General features: G+C 67.3%; 1 protein-coding gene across 1 annotated transcript; it reads left to right on the top strand.

The window, feature by feature from the left end:
• Positions 1-1,166: 1,166 nt before the first annotated feature.
• Positions 1,167-20,937, top strand: GNAI2 (G protein subunit alpha i2). Its single transcript, XM_080673085.1, has 9 exons — positions 1,167-1,440; positions 15,081-15,123; positions 15,342-15,483; positions 15,624-15,784; positions 17,920-18,048; positions 18,339-18,468; positions 18,563-18,716; positions 19,012-19,225; positions 20,046-20,937. Exons 1-8 carry the CDS (start codon positions 1,323-1,325, stop codon positions 19,200-19,202), a joined length of 1,068 nt encoding a protein of 355 aa, XP_080529211.1. The 5' UTR covers positions 1,167-1,322; the 3' UTR covers positions 19,203-19,225; positions 20,046-20,937.
• Positions 20,938-22,355: the final 1,418 nt, after the last annotated feature.

The following is a 22,355-nucleotide window of genomic DNA, read 5'->3' as shown; positions in this document are numbered from 1 at the left end:
GGACATCATGTGTCTTCATGTTTGCTGCATGCTTGCGGCAGCGCCTGCCTGAGCTTGGGCTCCAGGAAGGAGGGAGCCCAGGGGGAGATATGGGAGGACTCACAGGCCAGCGGCTCCTCAGCAAGGGCACCGCTCAGATAGGGACACACAAGGCCGCCAGGGGCAGCGGTCAGCCCCAGACCGTGAGCTGCAACAAGATGTGTGCCAGGGTGGGAGGGAGGGAGCCGGTGCCGCATGGGGGGGGCTGTGGGGGCCCCGCGTCGGTGGCCAGCTCTGCTCCTGGCTTTGTGGACCTTCCTTGTCGGTGGGTTGAGGCCTCCCCCGCTGAGGCCATAAGGTCATGGCCACTATGTTTCCAGAAGTCAGGTGGCATCTCTCTCCCTTCCTCTCTCTCCCCCTTTGGGTCCCAGTGTTGGGGGTCCCAGGCTGAAGTCCAGGATGGCTGCCTGTAGGAGGGTGCCTCCTAGGCCGTCAGAGAAGGATGGAGAGATAAATCCTGGGTGCCAGAGAAGGTGTAGAGGTGGCAACAGACTTTTTAAACTGATTTGAGAGAAAGAGAGGCAGGGAGAGCGGGTTCAGGCATTGGTTGTGGTGGGGAGGGTGTCAGGAGGCCATGCTGAGCGCCTGTCCGGGAGACTTGTTTTGGTTTGTGTTTTAAACCGGCCAACCCTCCTCAGGACGGGGAAAGCCTCGGCCGAGAGGCTGGGGCTCTGTGGATCCCGGAACAAGTTTATTGGGTTCATCAACTTGAACCAGCGACGAGGACACGCCTTCTCCGCGCCGTGCACGCAACTCGCAGAAGCTCCGAGGGCTGGTTCCTGCTCGGCGCGAGGTGCACCGGATCCCCACCCTCGGGCTCCGAGATCCTCCCGCCCCCGCCGTCCGGCCGCTGAGCCAGGCGTTCCGACCCAATCGGAGCCCGGCCTCGCCGGCAGTCGGCCCGAGTCCAATCCCTCCCGGCTCGGCTTTGCCGCTACGGCTCTCCCGCGGCGAGGCTCCGCCTCCAGCCTGGCCCGAGCCTGGGCGGCGCCTCACGTCTTCGCTCCGCCCGCGAGCCAATCACCGGCCCAGGATCCCCCACGGCCCCGCCTCCGGGCCCGCCCCGGCCCAGTCCCAGGCCGGGCTCGCCCCGGCCCCACCCCAGGCCCGCCCCGCCGTCGGTGCGCGGAGCCCTGGAAGGCGCCGCCCGCAGACGCTCGGAACTACGGACCCGAGAGCTGCCCGGAGAGCGCCGGCGGCGGGAGCGGAGTGGGTCGCGCGGGGCCGAGCCGGGCCGGGGGCCGTGTGGGGGCCGGGCGGCGGCCGGGCCGGCGGGCGGCGGGATGGGCTGCACGGTGAGCGCCGAGGACAAGGCGGCGGCCGAGCGCTCCAAGATGATCGACAAGAACCTGCGGGAAGACGGCGAGAAGGCGGCGCGGGAGGTGAAGTTGCTGCTGTTGGGTGAGGCCGCGTCCTGCGCTGGGACCGCTATTCCCGCTTCAAACCCCCAAGGACTTTGACATCCAGGCTAGGGCTTTGAACCCCCAGACTGGGCCTGCACCCCCCGACCCGGCCTGGCCAGGATACCCAAATAATGATTCAAAACGCTGGCTTGGCCTAGACCTCTGATCCATAGTCCAGACTCTAAGTCAGACCCTCAACTCATCCCAAACCCCCAAACCCACCCACATCTGCCCCTACGTAAGCTGCCCTGAACTCTGCGTGACCATCCGCCCTTGGCGGACCAAACTCACAGACCCTCAGAACCCCAATCAGCGCCCACCCTCAGGTACCGCCTCTTCCCCCTACTTGCTCCCCCTATTCCCACTGGCATGAGTATCCCTGAGGCCCCTGCCAGGCCCCCCCCCACTCCCCCCTTCCCCCTCTGTGCCCATCTCTACTCTGGACCCCATACCCACCTGTGCATCCTGACCCCAAGGGGCCTTTTGATTGGGAAACCCTGACTGCTCATGAGCCCTCTCTCCAGCTGGAACCCCCAAACCTTTAGAGACCCCTGCTCCATGCATCTGGCCCACCAGGTACCTCCCTGCATGCATCACTTCTCACACCCGCTGCTCCCCTCCCTACGTCCTCTCCCACACTCTGGCCTTCCCCAGAGGCCCCATCCGTCCTGCACCGATGGGCCGGCCGGGCGGGCGGGAGGAGAGGGCCCGACCCCCGACGGAGACTCCACTGGTCCCGCTGGGGAAGGGCGCCAGGCCTGGGCTTCCCAGGGGGAGCTGCTGGGGCCTGCTCCCCAGTGCCTAAGCCCTGTGGGGGCTGTGCGGGAGGTGGGGGAACAGGCCGGAGTGCTGAGGAGTTTGGGTCCTGGCGCCTTCCAGCCCAGGGAAGATGGTGGCTGCTTGAGGGGTGGGGGGAAGTGGAAGTGGTGAGACAGCCGACATGTTGCTGCCCTGGCGGGCGGGCCAGAGCTGCGGACCTGCCGGGCTTCCCGCACCCCTTCTGGGCCGCCAGGCTGGGAGGGGGATGCTGAGCCCCGCGGGGGGCCCGCGGGCCAGCCGGTGAGTGTGGCGGCAGGTGGGGGGCACGGAGGGGGACTTTGGCAGAGGCTGTGGGCCCTGTACTTGTCCCCGGCCAGCCTCCCGCCGGGAGCAGGTGTGTGCCCCGTGGCAGCCTGGTCTGGGGGGTTTCAGGGTTGGGGGGGAGGCCCCCCGCAGCAGCTTGGAGGCTGGATGGTGTGGGGGGGTGTGGCCCCTCACCCCGAGTCACTGTGGGGTCCCCAGGCTGAGAGACGGGGCCTCCCCTGCGGCTTAGGGCCCGGGCCCCGTGTGTTCCGTCGCCCGCCCATCTGTTGACTGTCCCTGGGGGCCTGGCCTCAGGGGCACAGCCCGGAGGTTTCAAAATGGCATCCGCTCTCCGCTGCGGGAGGAAGAGAAGGGGCGGGAAGGGGCGGCGGCCGGCCTCCTGGGCTGTTTTGCGTCGGGCGCTCGCCTCTTCCTGTCTCCGCTGCGAGGACGGTGGCGAGTGGGTGTCGCGGTGGAACGCCCGCCGGGCTGGGAGGGGACCCCATCCTGCCGCCTCCCGGGTCCGCCCCGGGCCTCCAGGCAGCCTCTTCCCGGGCCGGTCACTTGCGGTCACTTGCGGCCGCTGAGCCGTGGGGCTGGGAGCCGCTCGGGTTTGGGCCCAGCTCCCCTCCCGCACTGGGCTGGCGTCACAGGGTGCAGGGTCCGGCTCCGCGTCTTCTGGGCCGCGGGGCCCCCTCAGCTTCCTGCCCCCCGGCTTTGCTTTCTCTGTGGGATGGGCTCCCGGGTTGGGGCCAGCGTGATGCCCGGGCCCGGGTGGGGAGGACAGGGGCTCATGGCGGTTCCTGCGGGAGTGGGGGTGCTGAGACCCTGCAGCGACCTCGCTCTGCCTGGAATTGAGGGCCCATCTGCCCTGGCCGCCCGGGGAAGCGTCCTGGCCGGCGGGCCCTTTCCCGCCCAGGTGCAGGGAGGTGATGGGAGCCCCGTGGGGCAGCCCGAGCGCCGGGCGCCGGGCCCACATAGCGGGAAGGACCCGTCCAGGCAACGGGACTCTCGCTGGGTAACTGCCAGCCTCCTTCCCGGCCAGAACCACGCCTGCTGCCCCACCCGCACCCTGGCTCCTTCCCGTCCCGGGGAGAGCGCCAGCGGCGGGCACAGCTCGGTCACCCCGGCAGAGCCCATGTGCGCCCTGGGGAGAGGTTTTCCTGGCAGCTTGGTGGGGGACAGAGGGGTTGACAGCAGCCCCCATTCTCCCCAGGTGGAATCTGGGGCCTTGGGCTGGGCGTTTGGGGAAAGGAAGCCAGAATCTGGGTTTGGGGGTGTCTCTGATTTCAGGCTGGCTTGTGTGGGCAAAGGAGAGAGTGTCAGTCCCGGCCAGGAAAGCCTCGGGGTGTCAACACAGCAGCTCCTCTAGCCTCTGGCACTTCCCTGCCCCCTCACGTGGTGTGCTTTCCGGTTCCACCTAACTCATGCCTCCTCTTCAAGACTCTGCCCAGGGACCGCCACCTGGCACCTTCCTGGCAGCCCCTTGGCCAAGGCTGGGGTGCACCCCTGGCTCTGGCACTGCCGCTTCCCCCTCAGAGCCTGTGTCTGGGCACAGCTGCCCGCCCACCCTTGAGATGGCAGGGCAGGGCTCCCCCTGGGCTAGGTAGGCATGGAACCTGGCACCCACTGGGTGCTCCTTGTCTGTCTGTTGAATGAAGGAAGTGCCACTGAACTTGGTCTTGGGGATGGTGGATGGAGTGAGGTGAGCCACAGCCTGGCGTATCGTGGGCAGGTAGCTGGCCAGGGCTTGGTGTCGGGCCAATGACCAGGATTGGGGGGATCCTGAGACCGAAGTTTCTTGGGTTTTTTCCTGCTGGTCTCACCACAGGCTGTGCCCGCACCTCAGACAGCCCTCCCCCCACTCCGGGTGGAACCCTTGCTGACCAGCCTGCAGCCTGTCTCGGGGCATGGCACACGGTAGGGACTCCAACTCTTCCTATGGGAGAGTGGCTTTGTGGTCAGCCCCTTCCGCTCGGTGTGACCTCAGAGGGGCCCCAGCTTGCTCAGGCTCTTTGGGGACTGTCGCAGGCCTGTCTAGCTCTTGGGGCTCAGACCAGAGCAGGGCTCAGGAGTCCTGGCCTGGCCAGCGCAGACTGTACATGCGAGGGCTCCATTAGGTTTAGGAAGGGCGGTCGATGGCCTTTGTCCTGTCTGTGTCTCTAACAAAGGGCCTGGCCCACGGTAGGTGCCTGTTCAGTGTGTGTAATTCCAGGGCTGCTGCCTGCGGTCCTAGCTGGCTGGGTGATGGGTGAAAGTGGGGGTGCCTCCTAGGAAGGGGCCCTCTGGGTAGTCTTGAACAATGACATTTGCTAGGGCCAGACAAGGGGGGCGGAGGGGCCCACTCCGCAAGGTACTGAGGGAGGAAGACCTGGCCTGGGTTCCCAAGCCCTGGGGTGGCTGTTTCCTGGCTCATCCTCCCTGGACCAGCTCCTGGGGTCACCAGATCTGGGTTCAAACCCCAGCCCCACCTGGTGCACTGGATGGGCAGCCAGCTCGGGTACACCTGGTCCGCCCTCCCTCCACAGCCCAGCCACAGGTGGGGAGTGCACCAGAGCCGGGCGCGTGGGAACAGGCCAGGGCCCTCTGCTGACCCCTGCAGAGCTGCGAGTTTGGTAGGGAGGGGTCTCCCCAGCTTCCAGGCTGCTTGGCCCCAGTACGGAGTTTTGGGGAACCCCTTCCTGGACTCAGGCAGTTGCTCACAGCAAGTGGGGAGACCATGGCGTGTAGTGTAGACAGTTGGTGCCACCTGGAGCGACAGACTTGTCCTGGGGACCTTAAGCCCAGCCCCGGGGCAGGGGGGAGGGGGGCTGAGCCGCCTTCCTGGGGGTCTAGGGACCCAGCCTACCTCCAGTCCCTCTTTTTCCCCCACAGCCTTCGCCTTCCCGGCTTGAGCTCATTAGCATTTGAATGGGGGCGGGGCAGCTTGGGCCTCCCAGTCTCTTCTTCCCACCCCTCCCCCAGGCTGGGCAAGGCTTTGTCTTCCGGGCGGGCCGTGCGGTGCTCCCGCACTAGGAGCGAGGGGGGTCTGATCCATTTCTGACACCTTCTGCCTGCGTGGTGCCCAGCCCCGCGAGCTCAGCCCCTGCCCAGTGCTGGGGCCGGCGGCCGGAGGCTCCCGTAGGGCAGGCGGGAGATGGGTCCTTCAGGGGATGCCCTGGAGCTGGGCGGCTGGCGGAGACTGGGTGGCCTGGCAGAGGAAGCCACGCCGAGCTCAGCGGAGGGTGTCCCAGGAGGGTGGGCGGAGAACCCCAGGCAGGGGGCAGCCGTGGTGAGGAGAAGAGAATGAGCCCTTGTGGCTGGGGTGGACGGCAAGGCAGCTGGAGGGCAGGCCTCCACGCCAGGCCCCGGCAGCCTCGGGGCTCCATTGTGCTGGAGCTGGAGCTGGAGCTGGAGCCTTGGCTGCCAGATGGGGGCCTGGGCAGCCGGTCAGGTGGGATCCCAGTGAGGTCCCCAGGCCTCCAGCAGGGCTGGTCCTGTACACCTGCCCTTGATACCAGTCCCTGGCTGTGTCTCTCTTGGTCTTTGTCTCTAAAAGCCCCATTATTTTGTTTTTCATATATTTGTATTGATTTCAGAGAGGGAGAGAGAGATAGAAACATCCATGATGAGAGAGAAGCATGGATCAGCTGCCTCCTGCATGCCCCCACACTGGGGATCTAGCTGCAACCTGGGCATGTGCCCTGATGGGAAGTCAAACCGTGACCTCCTGGTTCATAAGTCGATGCTTAGCCCCTGAGCCACGCTGGCCACACCACCCATCCTTTTGGCAGGAGCAGGATGGAGGAAGCTTTGTTCACAGAAGCTCTTAGCCACCGAGGGACCAAGCCCTTGTCGCACAACCACAGCCCCCCGCAGGTGATGGATGAGAGGTCTGACCAGAGCCCGAGTGCTGCCCCCTACACCCCTTGGTGCTGTGGGGAGACAGGACTGGGCAGATGGGGGAGGAGGGCGCGCAGGGCCCAGGCCAGTCTCTGTCCATCTTCCCAACAGCTCAGGGCAAGAGTCCCAACCTAGGAGTTCAGTGAGGAGAAGGGGTCAGCGGGTTCTGGCTGGGCCATAGCTCATGGGCCCCCCTAAGAATGCCCTGCAAGGTGCCCTGGGAGCTAGGCTCTTAGATGGTGACTCTGGTACCTGGTGCTCTGAGGCAGCCCCTCCCTCAGCCATAGTCCGGGGTGGGGCCTCTGCCCAGCTCCTCTAGCCTGGAGCTCTTGTTCTTACTGAACCCCAGCCCAGCTCTGGCTGGTTTGGCTCAGTGGATAGAACATCAGCCTGCAGACTGAAGGGTCCCGGGTTCGATTCCAGTCAAGGGCACATGCCCGGGTTGTGGGCTTGATCCCCAGTAGGGGGCGTGCAGGAGGCAGCTGATCAGTGATTTTCTCTCATCATTGATGTTTTCTATCTCCCTCTCCCTCTCCCTTCCTCTCTGAAATCAATAAAAATATATCTTTAAAAAACAGCAAAACAGCACACCCTCACCCCAATGCTGCTTCTTGGGGCTGTGGCCATCTTGGCGGCCTGGGAAGGATAATCTCCCTGGAATAGCCAAACATTTGCCGGGCGTTCTGCGTGTACATCCAGAGCTTGGCAGCGGGAGCCAAGCCTACAGGTGGGTGGGACAGGGCTTGTGAGAAGGTGTCTTTGTGGCTTGGTGCGCCCCTGGTGTCACGGCTGCTACGGCTTCAAAATATGCAGAGGGGGTGGCGGTGGCGGCACCCACTGTGTCCCTGCAGGGACCGTGTCCCGGCAGGCGGAGGGCGGTGGAGGCGGCGGCAGGGCTGGGCGGCTGGGGAAGTAGAGTCCGAGCCAGAGGAAAAGGAGGAAGCAGCTGGAGGAGGAGGAGCCCCAAAGAGGAAGAGGCCAGAGGACCCCGCTCTGCTGGGGGTGGGCAGGTGAGCCGTCCACGGGGACCTGGACGGTGAGGCCACCTCCTGGGCGCCTCTGGGTTGGAGTCAGCCCGGCCCTGGTCCTGCCCCAGCAGCCCCTGGCCTAGGAGCCCAGCGCCCGTGGCGATTCCGAGGCGGCTCCCAGGCCCCTCTTGTGACCACAGGAATTGGAGGCTGGGAGAGGGACGCCGGGCGGCGGGAGCTGGCAGGAAAGCAGAGCTGCTGCCGCGTTCCCGAGCAGCCAGGGCCCTCCAGGGCCGGAAGGCCGGCTGCAGGCCCCGATGAATGCCCGGAAGCGGATCCGCAGCCCCGCATTAGCTCACTCTGGGTTTCCCCTGCCCCGGGCTGGACAGAGGGGCCCTTGGTCCAGGCGAAGGATTCCCCCCTGCTGCCGGCCACTGGCCTGGGTGCCTTCGCTCGGCCTCTGGGGACAAGAGCAGCTGCCTGATTGAGCCTGGGCTGCTGTGGGGCCGGACTCTTCAGGGGCGTGTCTGACTTACACCCATTTCACTGATGGGGAAACTGAGGCCCGGGACATGACATGACTTCCCCAATAAGTGGAGACACCAAGATGTGACCCGGGCAGTGGTTCTGAGCATGACCGTGGCCTCACAGGAGCCTGTGGCCAGCTGGCAAGAAGGATGAGTCAGGCCGAAACCGGTTTGGCTCAGTGGATAGAGCGTCGGCCTGCGGACTGAAGGGTCCCAGGTTCGATTCCGGTCAAGGGCATGTACCGTGGTTGCGGGCACATCCCCAGTGGGGGGTGTGCAGGAGGCAGCTGATCGATGTTTCTCTCTCATTGATGTTTCTAGCTCTATCCCTCTCCCTTCCTCTCTGTAAAATATCAATAAAAAATATATTTAAAAAAAAGAGCCGAAACCGGTTTGGCTCAGTGGATAGAGCGTCGGCCTGCGGACTGAGGGGTCCCAGGTTCGATTCCGGTTGGGGCACGTACCTTGGTTGCGGGCACATCCCCAGTGGGGGGTGTGCAGGAGGCAGCTGATCGATGTTTCTCTCTCATCGATGTTTCTAACTCTCTATCCCTCTCCCTTCCTCTCTGTAGAAAATCAATAAAATATATTTTTTAAAAAAAAGAGAAGGATGAGTCGGGAGACAAGCAGGTGCTGTGGGTGCACACGCGTGCTGCTTGTTCTGCGTGGGCCCATCTTTGAGGAGATGGAAAGGGGAATGTGTGCCCCAGGGCAGGACCCAGGACTGTGCCTGAATCCTGTCCCTGCTCCACGCCAGAACCTGCCCTGGGCGGTGGGTGACCTAGTGCAGTGCCCACATTTTTGCTTCCTGCCCCTCAGGTCAGAGTGCGGCACCTTAGAGCTTCACGCCCCCTCCGGTTACGCTTGCTCTCCCACTGCCGCCAGGCTAGGAGACTGCGCCCGCCCGGCTCGGGGCTGGGGTCCCTGAGCTTGGAGAGGAGTGGGAGTGGTCCTGTGAGAGGACAGGGTTCCCGCAGGGGGCTCCGCCGTGAGCACAGGCTGCAGGGGCTCGTGTGTGTGTGTGTGTGTGTGTGTGTGTGCGCGCGCGCGCGTGCGGGACCGTGTGCCCCTGAATGTGTCCCCATGCTGAGGCAGGTCCTCCTGCTCCTTGGCCTCAGGGCTTGTGACCTCCCCGCTGCTCGGGGGTCCCAGGGCTTCTGCTCTGTGTTGTCAGGCCGGGCCCCGGGGGCTGAGGAGCCTGAGAGACTTGGGAAACAGCAGATGCTCCAGGCCTCCCTGGGCCATGAGATACGCAGAGCAGAGCGTGCATCTCTGCATCCTCAGGACCACTCAGGCCCTCGGGCCCTGGAGCACCGCTGCCCCTTCCTCTGGGTGTGACCTGAGGCGGCCCCGTCCCCTCGGGGCCCAGGGCTGTGACCTGGAATGCCATCATTCTCAGCCTGGCCCCCGGGCTTGCGGGGACACAGCTACTGGCTTGGGCGAGACCCTGGGCTAGTCTGGGGTGAGTGTGAGGACCAGGGAGGCCTCCGGGCAGGCCTGGGGCTTGGCACACTTAAGGGCACTGGGCACCTCACCCAGGGGCCACCATAGTGACTGAGAAGTGGGGTGTTAGCTTCTTTGAAAACAGCAAAGGGGTTCCTTAAATGAAGAAGCAGGGGGGAGAGGGGTGTGCCCAACGGCCTGGCTCCCCTTGTGACCCGGGCATCTCCGGGGTGAGACCTGTCGCCTTAAGGCCCAACAGCAAACAGGCCTCAGGGCCTGCTCCAGGCGGCCTTCCCGACCCAGTGCCTCCATTTCCCTCTGCACAGTGGGCAGGGCCCCGGGGAGGCCCGTCCTGCCCTGCAAGCCCTCTGTGTGTCTGTGTGTCTGTCTGTGTGTCTGTCTGGCCGGCGGGTTCCTCTTGCAGAGCGCTGACTTGGCAGAGGCAGGCCTGGCCCGATTGTTGGCACTTCCCTGATAGACGTCGCGAGCCCCTGGGCGCTGCTGGAGGCCGCCCCAGTGGAGGGAGGGGGGTTCCGGTTTGTTGGGGCACCTAGGGGAGAGCAAGGCCCATCCCAGACGCCCACAGCGCAGACCCACGCGGATCCAGGGAGCGAGGGCCCAGAGCGGCACCTGGAGGAAGGAAGAGCTGCCGGGCGGGGCTCCTGGGCCTTTGTCTGGCGGCCCCTCCCCCTCCCCCACCCCCACCTCCACCCCATTGTTCCCGGCGCTGGGTCTCCGCAGACCCCGGCTTCCCAGGCTCCGGGCGGTGATGGGTGAGGGTCCAGGCCCCGCCCCCAAGGGCCCTGCGGAGGCCGCTTTTCAGAAACAGATGCTCCCCAGCACCTCCCCGCCCCCACCTCCTCCCCGGCCTCCAGCTGCCCGGCGCCCCCTGGTGGTGGAGGCCGGGACCCTGCGGCTGCAGGGGAGGGACGGGAGCCGAGGGGGGAGCCGAACCGCAGGCTCGGGCAGGAGACGTGGCACCGTCCCGGGGACGGGAGTGGAAGGTGGTGCTCGAACGCCTCTGGGGTGGGCTTCCCAGGGTCCACCCCACCTTCCCCCGTGCCCACCGGCAGGCGGGGGCGAGGGTGGTGGCCGCGGGGGCGGGCCTGTGCTGTGGGTTGGAGCTGGGCTGCCTGCCCGTCACCCTGTGGTCACGGCCACTGCTGCTGGGAGCCGCTCTGCCCTGGGCCTGCCACGTCAGCTGGCGGCTCTCCCGGCCCACGTGTCCAGGGCAGCCCACCCGCAGGAGCCTGCAGGGCCTTCCGAGTGCGGGAGCCTGGGCCGTGTCCGCCCGGGCAGGAAGGAGCTGGCCGTGTGGAGGGAAGTGGGACTGAGCAAAGGGCCAGCGGAGTGCGCGGCTCCGACTTACACAAGTCCCGGCAGGACGCGCCTGCTGAGCCAGCGCCTCGCCGCTGGTCCCTGCCCCGGGCGGAGGTCCCTCCCAGGCCGGCCAGCCGGCAGGTTGTGGCTGCCATGGCCTCACCGCAGGTCACTGGGCGGCGCTGCTCTGGCGAGCGCTCTGGGGAGATCCGTGATCTTCCCACGGGCGGCAACTCTGCTAATAACTTTTATCTCCGGTCTCCCCGGGCGGGCGCCAGGCTCTGAGAGCTTCGTGCTAACTAACCCTCAGCCCGCTGCTGGCAGGAGGGACGGTGTCCCGTTTCACAGATGAGGTGCCAGGACCGGGCAGGAGGGGCTCGGCTCTGAGACCTCAGGGAGGACCGGCGTGGGCACCAGGGCGGGCACAGGTCTGGATCCCCCCTCTGGGCGAAGATCTGAAAGAGAGAGATGAGCGGGCTGGCCATTCGAGGCTCGGCAGTGTCTGTGGAGGGGAAACTGAGGGCAGAGCCTGGGCCAGGAGGTAGAGGGTCCGAGATGGACAGGCAGCAGTGACCTGATGCTGGCCTTCGGGTCATGCAGCTGGACTGGTGGCCGAGCGCCTGCTGCAGAGGCCCTGTGACCTGGTCCTGCCTCCTCCCCCATCTGCTCCCTCCTCCATGGGGCCCCGCGGCCCCGGAGTGGAAGCAGATGTTCTAGCAGACCAGCCGCTGGGGCCGGCACATCAGGGCAATTACTGCGGCCTCCCGGGGCCCAGCAGCTGCGCCCGCCCTGGGCAAGGGCGGAGTGGAGGCGTGGCGTGGGAACACTTCTGGCCACCCCGGCTGTGCGGGGCTCTGCGGGGCCTCTGCGGGGCTCTGCGGGGGCTGTGCGGGGCTCTGCGGGGCCTCTGCGGGGCTCTGCGGGGGGCCTCTGCGGGGCTCTGCGGGGCCTCTGCGGGGGGGGGCCTCTGCGGGGCCTCTGCGGGGGCTGTGCGGGGCTCTGCGGGGCTCTGCGGGGCTCTGCGGGGCCTCTGCGGGGGGGGGCCTCTGCGGGGCCTCTGCGGGGGCTGTGCGGGGCTCTGCGGGGCCTCTGCGGGGCTCTGCGGGGGCCCTCTGCGGGGCTCTGCGGGGCCTCTGCGGGGGGCCTCTGCTGGGGCTCTGCGGGGCTCTGCGGGGCCTCTGCGGGGCTCTGCGGGGGGCCTCTGCGGGGGGGGGGGGCCTCTGCGGGGCTCTGCGGGGGCTCTGCGGGGCCTCTGCGGGGGCTGTGCGGGGCTCTGCGGGGCTCTGCGGGGGCTCTGCGGGGCTCTGCGGGGGGCCTCTGCGGGGGCTCTGCGGGGCTCTGCGGGGCTCTGCGGGGCCTCTGCGGGGGCTGTGCGGGGCTCTGCGGGGGCTCTGCGGGGCCTCTGCGGGGCTCTGCGGGGGGCCTCTGCGGGGCTCTGCGGGGCCTCTGCGGGGGCTCTGCGGGGCCTTCTGAGCAGGAGCGTGCATGGTGGGCCCCCTCTGGGCGGAGACCCCTGCCGCCTCCCGGGGAGGCGCTTCCCTGCACCTTGGCAGCCAGCCGGAGCCAGCGAGGGAAGCCCCCTCCTCTGAGCGGAAGGTACGCAGCCGGGGGGACTGGGTGCCCAGGATCAGCGAGGTGCAAGCAAACTCTGAGCCAAACCGTAGGCCGCGATGGGAGGGGGGCCGCCGGAGGAGTGATGAGTGAGACTGGCGGGCTCCCCGAGAGCCAGGGTCCTCGTCCCACCCATCCCACCAGTGTCGCGCTGTGTCCCACCCCCTCTGCCCCTGGCCCCCTGACCTGCCCTAGTTGCTCCTGCCCCTGATTCTGTCCCCGTGTCCCCCTGCTTCCTGCCCGGCCGCCAGCACCCCACTTGGTCCTACCACTCTCCCCTTCCCACCTGAGTCCAGGGATGGGGCTCCGGGCCCTTGGATGCCCACCTGTCAAGTGGGAGTCTTTCTGCGGCGAGCCCTGCTCCGGGCAGAGTGTCCTCCTAACTCTTAGGGTGTGAGGGCAAGGGAGACTGAGGCTCCCCGGGGCCAGGAAGTGGGCCCTCGGCTGCCGGGGCAGGGAGCGGGCATCCTGGCTCCTGCCCGCTTGCCCGGGTGCTGCCTGCCCCATGGTGTCTGCCCCGCGGTGTCTGCCCGTCTGCCCCCGCCAGGAAAATCAGATGCAAAGCGAGTCTGTGCCGTCATCCCTGTCACCGGGCAAGGTCCCTGCTTGCCCACGCCATTCACCAAGAGAGTGGTCCACGGGCCAGCAGGGACACTGTGACTCAGGCCGACGGGGTCTCCGAGTTTCATAAGAAGCGACAACCCTCACCCTGACCTCAGTCCCCTGAGCGGGAGAGCTGTCGCCCTGCGTGTCCGCTCTCCGGGGTGGGGACGGCGTGTTGATCTGACCCATCACCGCACATCCTGGGCCTCCGCTGCCCCGCGAGGCCCCAGTCCTGGCCGAGACTCCGACTCTGTGGCTCCTCATCCCTCCCGCCTGCTCCGTGGGGGAGTGCCCGGGGACTGACCCCACAGAGGGCCTCACTGCCCCCCCCACACGCCACTCCCCGTGCTCCTCTGCCCGTGATGCCAGGCAGCTGGTGGCACCTGTGAGGGGAGCCCAGACCCTTCTTGGAGGGCCACTGGGTTGGGAGCACACCCAGGGCCACGGTTGCACCTCGGCTCCTGGCAGTGCGCGGCTCTGGGGTGCAGGGCATGGACCGCGGTCCGGCTGCTGCACGGGCACTGCACTCGGACAGACGGGCCACACGGACTGCGCCCTGTGACAGCACCCTCTCCGCCCCCTCGCTGGTCAGCTGGGCTGAGGACAGAACAGGCCGTTACTCAGCGGGCGCCATGGGCCTGGGGTAGCATCTGCTGGAGTGGGCGCTGTTTGTGCTCTGCTGTGGTCATCACTGCTGTTACTCTTTTTAATCTGTCTTATTGCTTTCGGAGAGGAAGGGAGAGGGGGAGAGAGAAACATCAGTGATGAGAGAGAATCATGGATTGGCTGCCTCCTGCACGCCCCCCACTGGGGATCCAGCCCGCAACCCGGGCAGGTGCCCTTGGCCGGGAATTGAACCTGACCTCCTGGTTCGTAGGCCGACGCTCAACCACTGGGCCACACGGCCAGGCTATTGCTGTTACTCTTGCTGCTTGTGTTAGTTTGCGTGTCAGCCACTCCATCCTCTGAGGCGTCTTCACTGACCCCGAGGGCCGGAGTCCCCACGTGGGACCTACCCACTCACCCTGCTGAGCTGCTCAGAGGGACGGACCTGCCACAGTGGTCAGGAGGGTTGGGACACATGTCGGTGGGGCACGGGGCAGGTGCGCCCAGCAGGGAGAACTCCATGGGCAAAGGCCGGGAGGTGGCAAGAGGCAGTGCCTGGCAAGTGCGGTTGTGATGGGCAGTAATGGGGCCAGGGTAGCGGGAACCGTGGGCAACGGCTGGGAGGGTGAGCCGGGTCCAGCCGAGGTGCCTTCCGCCTGGAGCTCAGCGGGGAGCAGGGGAGAGGGGAGGCCCTGTCCCCGCCCCTCCATCCCCTGGTGGGCACCCTTCCCTGGGGAAGGCGGGCTTCTGGCTGCGCCCTGTAGACCTGGCTCTGTGTCTGGGAGGACACCGGGGAATTTGCTGTTTTTAACTCTCCCAGGGCGTCGTCCACAGGGTCTGAGCCCTCATTTAGAAGGGCTGGGCTTCTGAATCCTGCCCAGGATCTTGGGACCAGACTTGACTTTTCTGAGCCGCACTGTCCGTATCTATCTGGAAAGTGGGAGCACTGTCTGTCTGGGCTGCTGTGACCATCCCAGGAGAGCAGCCGGCAGATGCCTCATCTCTGGCCAAGGGGAGACACGGGGGCGGGGGGGGGGAGTCTGCCAGGCCGGGGAGCACAGTGAGCGCGCGGTGGGTGCGTGCCTGCGTGTGCTACGCTGCCCGGCCCCCAGGTCCCGGTCTCCATCTGCTCAGGGCAGACCTGGGCACAGCAGGCAGAGGGCCTGGCCCTGGGCCATGTCTGTCTGGAGACAAGAGCATGACGCCGTGCCCATCCCAGGGCCCTTGGCAGCTACGCCGAGTGTGGGAGAGGCCCCTGCCCTGCCGGAGCGTGCGCACGGGCTCCTTCCTGCCAGCGCTGCCAGGCTCCGTGTGGGTGAGCGCCAGCCTGCCAGGGCGATGGCAGGGCGACTCCTGCAGGCAGTGGGAGCACGGCGGGCTGTGGAGCTGTGGGAGGCCAAGTCTGGAGAGAGGCCACTATAGGGCGCAAGTGTCTCGGTTGCCTTGACTACAGGGCCCCGCCAGCGGCAGCCCGGCCTGCCTCCATCTCCCCCGCCTGCCTCCATCTCCCCATGCAGTTGGTGGGAGGCTGAGCGCGGCCTCCAGGGCTGCAGGCGGCTGGGCCCTCGGGTCGTGGAGCCCACGGCCTGCTCCCTGACCCGCGCCCTCCGTTCCAGGTGCTGGGGAGTCGGGGAAGAGCACCATCGTCAAGCAGATGAAGTGAGTGCTGTGTGCGGAGGGGCCTCCCAGCCTCACCTCAGTCTCCCCTCTCTTCTGGGCCCGGCCCAGGGCGCTCCCAGAGGCAGCCATCCGTCCGGCCCCGGGGGGTGGGGGCAGCTCCGTCCTCTCTGAAGTGGGTCCCTGCAGGCCCCGCCCCCCAGGTGGCAGTGCGCTCCCTCTCTGTGGCCTGTGGCCATTAACCCCGCCCCTGGTGCCAGGATCATCCATGAGGACGGCTACTCCGAGGAGGAATGCCGGCAGTACCGGGCGGTCGTCTACAGCAACACCATCCAGTCCATCATGGCCATCGTCAAAGCCATGGGCAACCTGCAGATCGACTTCGCCGACCCCTCCCGCGCGGTACGCGGCCTCCCCCACCCCTCCCACCTCCCACAAGGCCTCAGGGCACGTCATGTCCTAGGGAACCTGAGGGTCCCCAGCCTGGGCCCCATTCCCAGGCCTCCTGCCCGTGCGACTGCTGACCCCCCCGCGGTCCCCAGGACGACGCCAGGCAGCTGTTTGCGCTGTCCTGCACGGCCGAGGAGCAGGGCGTGCTCCCCGAGGACCTGTCCGGCGTCATCCGGAGGCTCTGGGCCGACCACGGCGTGCAGGCCTGCTTCAGCCGCTCCCGGGAGTACCAGCTCAACGACTCCGCTGCCTAGTGAGTGCGCGGGGCGGGGCGGGGCGGGGCGGGGCGGGCTGCTGGTCGCTGAAGCTGGGACTGTCAGCGAGGCCCTGCGGGGCTGGCTTGGGGCGGGAGGCATGGTATGTAGAGGCCAGGAGGAGGCCAGGCAGGGGCTTACAGAGCCGTCCCCTGAGGCTGCCGGCGTCTCATCTGTCCTCACACACAGTCATTCTAAAGAAGGGTTTGCTGCCACCTGCTCTGTGCCAGGTCCTGGGCAAGGCTTCAGGGACACAGGGGCGAGGGGAGCAGACAAGCCCCCAAGCAGTGACAACCTCGGGTATCTGTGGTGGCGGCCGCTGGGGCAGGGCCCGCGAGGGGTGCCTCGGGAGTCTGCCCTGGACTTGGGGGGAAATGGGCAGGGCCCGCGGGCAGGGCACAGCCTGTGCCAGCTCCCGGGGTGGTAAAGTGCTGACTGTGCCTGCGGTCACAGGGGAAGTTCAGGCTGGCTGGGCAGGGAGACAGGGAGGGGAGGCTGGTCTGGGAGGTGACACGTGTGTGGGTGGAGCCCAGGACCTGAGCGCTCACCCTGCTGGCCCTTGGCTGAGCTCAGGACCAGCTGGGGAGTCACGGGATCCCAGGAGTCCCGGAGGCCCAGCCAGCCGGCAGGACGATGCCCTCGCCGCCTTTCCTGAAGTACCTGCCACGTGCCAAGCCTGGCGCAGGGCGCTGAGTGCCCGTGGGGAGTAGGACAGACTGGCTGGCAGCCACTGCTGAGGCTGCAGGGCTGTGGGCGACACCCATGGGCCCTGGACGGTGCCCCCAGATGGGCTGCGACCCTGTACTCGCCTCCTCCTGGCCTGTACATACCATGCCCCGCTGCCCACCCGGCCCAGAGCCCGTCCGCGGGCAGGACCTCAGGAGGGGGTGGCAGGATGCCTACTGGCCGTGACCCCGAGCCCTGGCCGTTATGTGGACAGCCCCCGCCCTCACAGAGGTCTGAACCCCCTGTGAGCGCAACCCCCCGCCCTGCACACTGCACAGTCTCAGCCAAACACGGGCCTCGGGGCCTCCGCGCTGCCCTCCCACAGTCACAGGCTCAGCACCAACGGAGCTGTCAATCATTGCCACCTCAGTGCCCAGGCCTCAAGGAGGGCTGGCGAGAGCCGCCTGCCAGGCCACTTCCCACTCCTCCCTTGTCACCTTCTCCTCCCCATCAAGCGCCCGCTGTGTGCCCAGCGCTGTTCTGGGTGGGGTTCAGCAGTGAACGCAGGCCCTGCTCTCCCGGCAGGTTTATGCCTTCACTGAGGGTGCGGGGTGGACTGGGACACTGCAGGGGACAGGGACGCCACCCCTCTCCCCAGCCATCCTCCAGGGCTGCCCCGGGGCAGCGGGTCCCTGGGGTGAGCCCCCCTATTGAGAAGGGAGAGACTGGTGTGGAACCACCCAGGGGCCTCCAGACTGGAGGCGCTTGGGAGGGGGCAGGGCCTGGTGTGGAGGTTACGGCACATGCGTCATGGTCCCCCACGGCTCTTCCTGTTTTTCTGTTCTGTCTCTGTGTCTCTGAGGTCATTTCCCTCTGGCCAAGCTGCTGGTGGGAACCAAGGGCTGGCCCGGTAGCCCTGCCCCAGGAGCAGCACATCAGCGCTGGGCGGCCTGGGCCCAGCCCCGGACACAGCCGGGCACTGAGGCCGGCAGCAGGGTGGCCCGGGGCCTGGCTGGGCGGTTGGTGCTAACATGGGAGCTCGTAAGGGAGCTGGTAACATGAAGCCCCTGAGGAGCCCAGTGCAGTGGGTGCTGGGCAAGAGCCCCCGCGCCTGGCAGGCCCCGCTGCCCAGCCTGCCCAGCCCCGCATCCAAGGACACGCCAGGTTGCTCTACAGCTGACGCCATAATTGCACTGATTGGCATCCCGAGTCCCTCACTGAAGAGCTGACCTGTCCCCTCCCACCCCTGCACCTGCAGCGCTATCGTCCCGGCCCCCAGCTGAGGCAGGCCTGGCTCAGACCTGGGTGCGGGGCTGGGCCGGCCACAGGCAGCGAGCTGCCCCTCCCGGGCCTGATGGACAGGTGGGAGCCCAGGGAGTCTGGTCCAGGTTTCCTCACCTGAGCAGCGAGTGTCATGCAGGTCAGGAGGCCCCTGCTGGCCCCACTGACGCCCCCACCCCCACTCCAGCTACCTGAACGACCTGGAGCGCATCGCACAGAGCGACTACGTCCCCACCCAGCAGGACGTGCTGCGGACCCGGGTGAAGACCACGGGCATCGTGGAGACACACTTCACCTTCAAGGACCTGCACTTCAAGTGAGCAGCAGGGTGGAGGGGCGGGCCGCCAGCCCGGGGTGACGAGGGAGGGGCCGCCCCCCAGGGCTGCTCCTGGATCCCCAGCCCCACTCTTGCCCTGCTGACCACCCGACCCTGCCGGGCCACACACTCCCCGGCCCGGAGTCGGGGAAAGGGGACAAGAGTGGAGTCCGTGAGGGGAGCCGCCCACCCTGAGCGGCTCTGTCCTCAGTGGCCGACCCCGGAATGGAGCGGGGACCCTCCCAGAAGCTCCTCCCTTCTCTGGAGCTAAGGTGCCCCTGTGTCCGCAGGATGTTCGACGTGGGCGGCCAGCGGTCTGAGCGGAAGAAGTGGATCCACTGCTTCGAGGGCGTGACAGCCATCATCTTCTGCGTGGCCCTGAGCGCCTACGACCTGGTGCTGGCGGAGGATGAGGAGATGGTGAGCGCCGAGAGACCACAGGGGGTGGGCGGGCGGGGGGGATGAGGGCAGGGGGGCGGGGGGCAGGGGGCCTGACCGCGCTGTCCTGCCCCAGAACCGCATGCACGAGAGCATGAAGCTGTTCGACAGCATCTGCAACAACAAGTGGTTCACCGACACGTCCATCATCCTCTTCCTCAACAAGAAGGACCTGTTCGAGGAGAAGATCACTCACAGCCCCCTGACCATCTGCTTCCCCGAGTACACAGGTGGGGGGCTGGGCCTCAGGAGCCTGGGGGCCGCTGGCTCGCAGCGCCCCCTGCTGGACAGAAGGGTCACTGTGGCGCCCTTGGTCCAGCTGGTGCTTTGGGGACTTACCTACTTGTGCAGGCAGGTGGGGGGCCCTTCTTCCCACCCTGGGGGTGGGCCCTTCCGTGTGCCCGTGGCCATCCTCCTCCCACACAGATGTGTCTGCGCGCTCACACACCCCTCCTGTGCACACGTGCACACCCTGTCTGCTTGTGGGCACGCGTGGGACAGGCCTCACCGCTCTGCCTCCCACAGGGGCCAACAAGTACGAGGAGGCAGCCGGCTACATCCAGAGCAAGTTCGAGGACCTGAACAAGCGCAAGGACACCAAGGAGATCTACACACACTTCACGTGCGCCACCGACACCAAGAACGTGCAGTTCGTGTTCGACGCCGTCACTGACGTCATCATCAAGAACAACCTGAAGGACTGCGGCCTCTTCTGAGGGGCAGCCGACCTGGCAGGACGGTGAGCCAGCGGGGCCGGGCAGGGAGCTGGGGGGCCGGGCAGGGAGCTGGGGGGCCGGGCAGGGAGCTGGGGGGGCCGGGCAGGGAGCTGGGGGGCCGGGCAGGGAGCTGGGGGGGACGGGCAGGGAGCTGGGGGGGACGGGCAGGGAGCTGGGGGGGACGGGCAGGGAGTTGGGGGGCCGGGCAGGGAGCTGGGGGGCCGGGCAGGGAGCTGGGGGGCCGGGCAGGGAGCTGGGGGGGACCGAGCAGGACCACTGACCCAGAGTAGGGACGCAGGGGTCCAGGTGAGCGCCCAGTGGGAGAGCGGAGGACGCGGGGCGCGCAGGCTGGTGAGTCGGGAGGGCCACCCAGTGCCTGGCGCCGAGGAAGTGGCACAGGCAGGGCCGGCTCTGTGCTGCCCGGTGGCCCACACAGAAGTGCCTGGCTGTGGCTGGGACAGAACTGAAGGGCTATCCGGCCTTCCTTGGAGAAAACCCACTTGCTCACCACCAGGCCCTGGGCCCAGCCTGGAGGACGCTGGGGCCCACCACCTGCCACTCAGTGTGACTGGCTCTGTGCCCCTCCCTCTTTGCCTCCGACCTTGAGGGCCCTGACCTTGAGGGCCCTGAGCGGGGCTGGCTCCCCTGGGCCTGGGGAGGCGGGAAGACTCTGCCCGCGCTCAGACCCCCTCCCCCAAGGAACCCAGCAGCAGGCACTGGCTTCTGGGTGGCCACTGTGTCCCTGGTAACAAGCGGGTGGGAAAGGAGCGGGTCATTGTCGGGGTGGGAGCAGTCACACAGTGTCTACCTCCTGACCCATGCCCTGCCTGCCCCCCACCTCAGGGCCGCCGCCGAATCTGCTCCCCCAGTTCCTGAGGAAGCTGGGGGCAAGAGGACCACGCCCCCCCACCTGCCCTCCCCACCGCTTCCCCCCTCTCTCTGTTCTTGGCTCCCCCTGTTGCCTCCCTCAGCTCCCGAGACTTGGGGAAGGGGGTGCCACAGGCTTCCCTGTCTGAAGCCTGCCCTTGACCCAGGTGCTGGGAACAGCTGGGGTGCCCCCTTCCTGGGCATCTGTTCTGGGTGTAGCCCTTGTCTTGTTCTGTGATGGGGGAGGGAAGCACAGCCAGCCTGGGACCCCGCTTCACCCAGCCCCAGCCCCTGGCCCCGCCCAGGGCCAGATGTTTACAGGGAGCCTCCTGCCCCCCTCCCGCCCCGCCCCGCCGCTCGGAGGCCCCAAAGGAAAAGCACAAGAAGCGTTAGGCGCCACCATTCCCGGAGACCGCAGTCCACCTGCTCACTCTCGTCGCTTTTTAAAAAAAGGAAAGGAAAAAAAAAATCGCAAACTTAGAAAACTTTTTAGAGGAAAAACTATTTAAAACTGTCCTATCCTGACCAGCTCCCCCCCAGCCCCATTCGAGCAACTCCGTGCCTTGAGTGTGTCTGTGTGTTTACACCCGTCCTCTGCTGGCTGCCCCTGTGCGGCCCCCCTGCCCCCACTGTTGGGTCCACGGGCTGCCAGCTTCACAGAGGCCTGTCCCAGGGCCGGCCCGGCTCCATTAACCTCCACGTAGCCCTCCGCGCTAACCTAGGAACCGCCGCCGCCTGCTGAGGGGTCACGCCCCTCGTGCCCTCCCCCAGGTCGGGTCCTTCAGCGTTGAACACTTCCTTGCTTTTTTCACGTTTTATGGAATTGTTCACCGGGTTTGAGATAATAAAATGTAGAAAGAAAAATACCAAGAACTGCTCCGCTTCCTTCTTTCTGGGGGGCAGAGACCAGGCTGCGGGGCCACGCCGATGGGGGTGTGGACCCTCAGCCTCAGCCTCATGGCACTGAGCTGCCGGCCCAGACCCAGGACTCGCACTCCGTATGTCTCCCCTCTCCCCCAGCACCTCTGTGTCCTGGTGGGGCAGCATCCTCGCCTTGCTGGAGCGCCAGGGGGCACATTTCCAAGGACCCGGAGCAGAGAGGTGCCGACGGACTCGGCTCCCAGGCCCAGGGCCCAGGGGCTGTGTGGTCACAGGCCAGGCTGGCCCCCCCCAACCCCGCCCCGCGTCTCCCAATCGGACGTGTTGCCCGGATCCCTGCCCAGAACTGAGGTGCTGTGGGCTTGACTGGACAAAGTTGGGGACAGTGGGAGCCCCTCCAAATGTGAGCAGGTGGCCACCCTTCACCTACCCTGGGACTAGGGCTCCAGGAAAGGGAAGCTTCCGGGGGGCTCTGGGGAGGGCCCCCACGTTGCCGCAGAAGGAAACTGGCTGATGGCCGCGGGGGCCAGGCCAGCGCTGCAGGACACGGCAGCCTGGGCCCATCCGGGAGGCCGGCCCGCGGGGCGGGGCGGGGCGGGGAGGCGCGCCTCTGCCCTGGGCCGCCAGAGGGCGCCTTCGCCCGCGCTCGCCGGCAGCGCCGGTCCCGGAGGCTGACGTCACGGGGTCCCGCGGAGGCCACGGGCACAAAGGCAGCTTTGTGGGGCCGCGGGGCTCCGGGCTCGCCACGGGACAAAGCGCCCTGGGTCGGGGTCGGCGCCGTGGAGGCGGGGAAGGCGGAGAGGGGAGAGGGTGGGGCCGGGACCCCGCCTCCGCACACCTGCCAGTGCCCCCGAAGCCGGGGGGTTGGGGGGTCCCCCGATGCTGGCGGGAGAAGAGAGGCTGCAGCCGCCCGCCCCGTCGGAAGGAGATGAACGCGCCCCAGCCGCGCCCCGCCGGGTTCCCCAGGCCTTTCCTGCTACCCCTGCCTGAGGGCTGAGGGCTGACAGACAAGAACAGGTCCCGCCCCCAAACTTGCATCCCTGCCTTCCCCCCGCGGCCAGGCCCGGACCCCCTGAGCCCTAGGAGGGCGGGGCGCCGGTGCCCCCAGCAGCGAGGCCTGCCAGCAGGAAGCGGCCGCCTGCCAGCAGGAAGCAGCCTTAGGAGTCGGTTCCTCTCTTCCCTCCTGTGGGGACCCTGCACAGAGGGACCATTGAGGGCTGGCATTGTCTGCGTGGCGCACCCAGCGCCTCCCTCCCTGGGTGGGCCATGCAGGGTCTGGCCAAGATCCCCTTGTCCCGCTTGGCAGTGGTCCTGGGTGGGGTCCTGGCAAGCAGGGCCTCCCTGGGTGCAGACCACTACCCCCACCTGCCCGTGGCCTTCCTGCCTCTGCTCCCACTTCTGGGGCAC

Source organism: Plecotus auritus, assembly GCF_963455305.1.
Source record: "Plecotus auritus genome assembly, chromosome: 6".
Taxonomy (NCBI): domain Eukaryota; kingdom Metazoa; phylum Chordata; class Mammalia; order Chiroptera; family Vespertilionidae; genus Plecotus; species Plecotus auritus.
This window is presented reverse-complemented; position numbering and strand designations above follow the sequence as displayed.

Bases quoted from the DNA above. Each gene is read 5' to 3' on its own strand.
- GNAI2 (XM_080673085.1), top strand. From the start codon at position 1,323: ATGGGCTGCACGGTGAGCGCCGAGGACAAGGCGGCGGCCGAGCGCTCC. The intron at 18,049-18,338 runs GTGAGCAGCAGG...CTGTGTCCGCAG, and splicing joins TTCAAGGACCTGCACTTCAA to GATGTTCGACGTGGGCGGCC. The intron at 18,469-18,562 runs GTGAGCGCCGAG...GTCCTGCCCCAG, and splicing joins TGGCGGAGGATGAGGAGATG to AACCGCATGCACGAGAGCAT.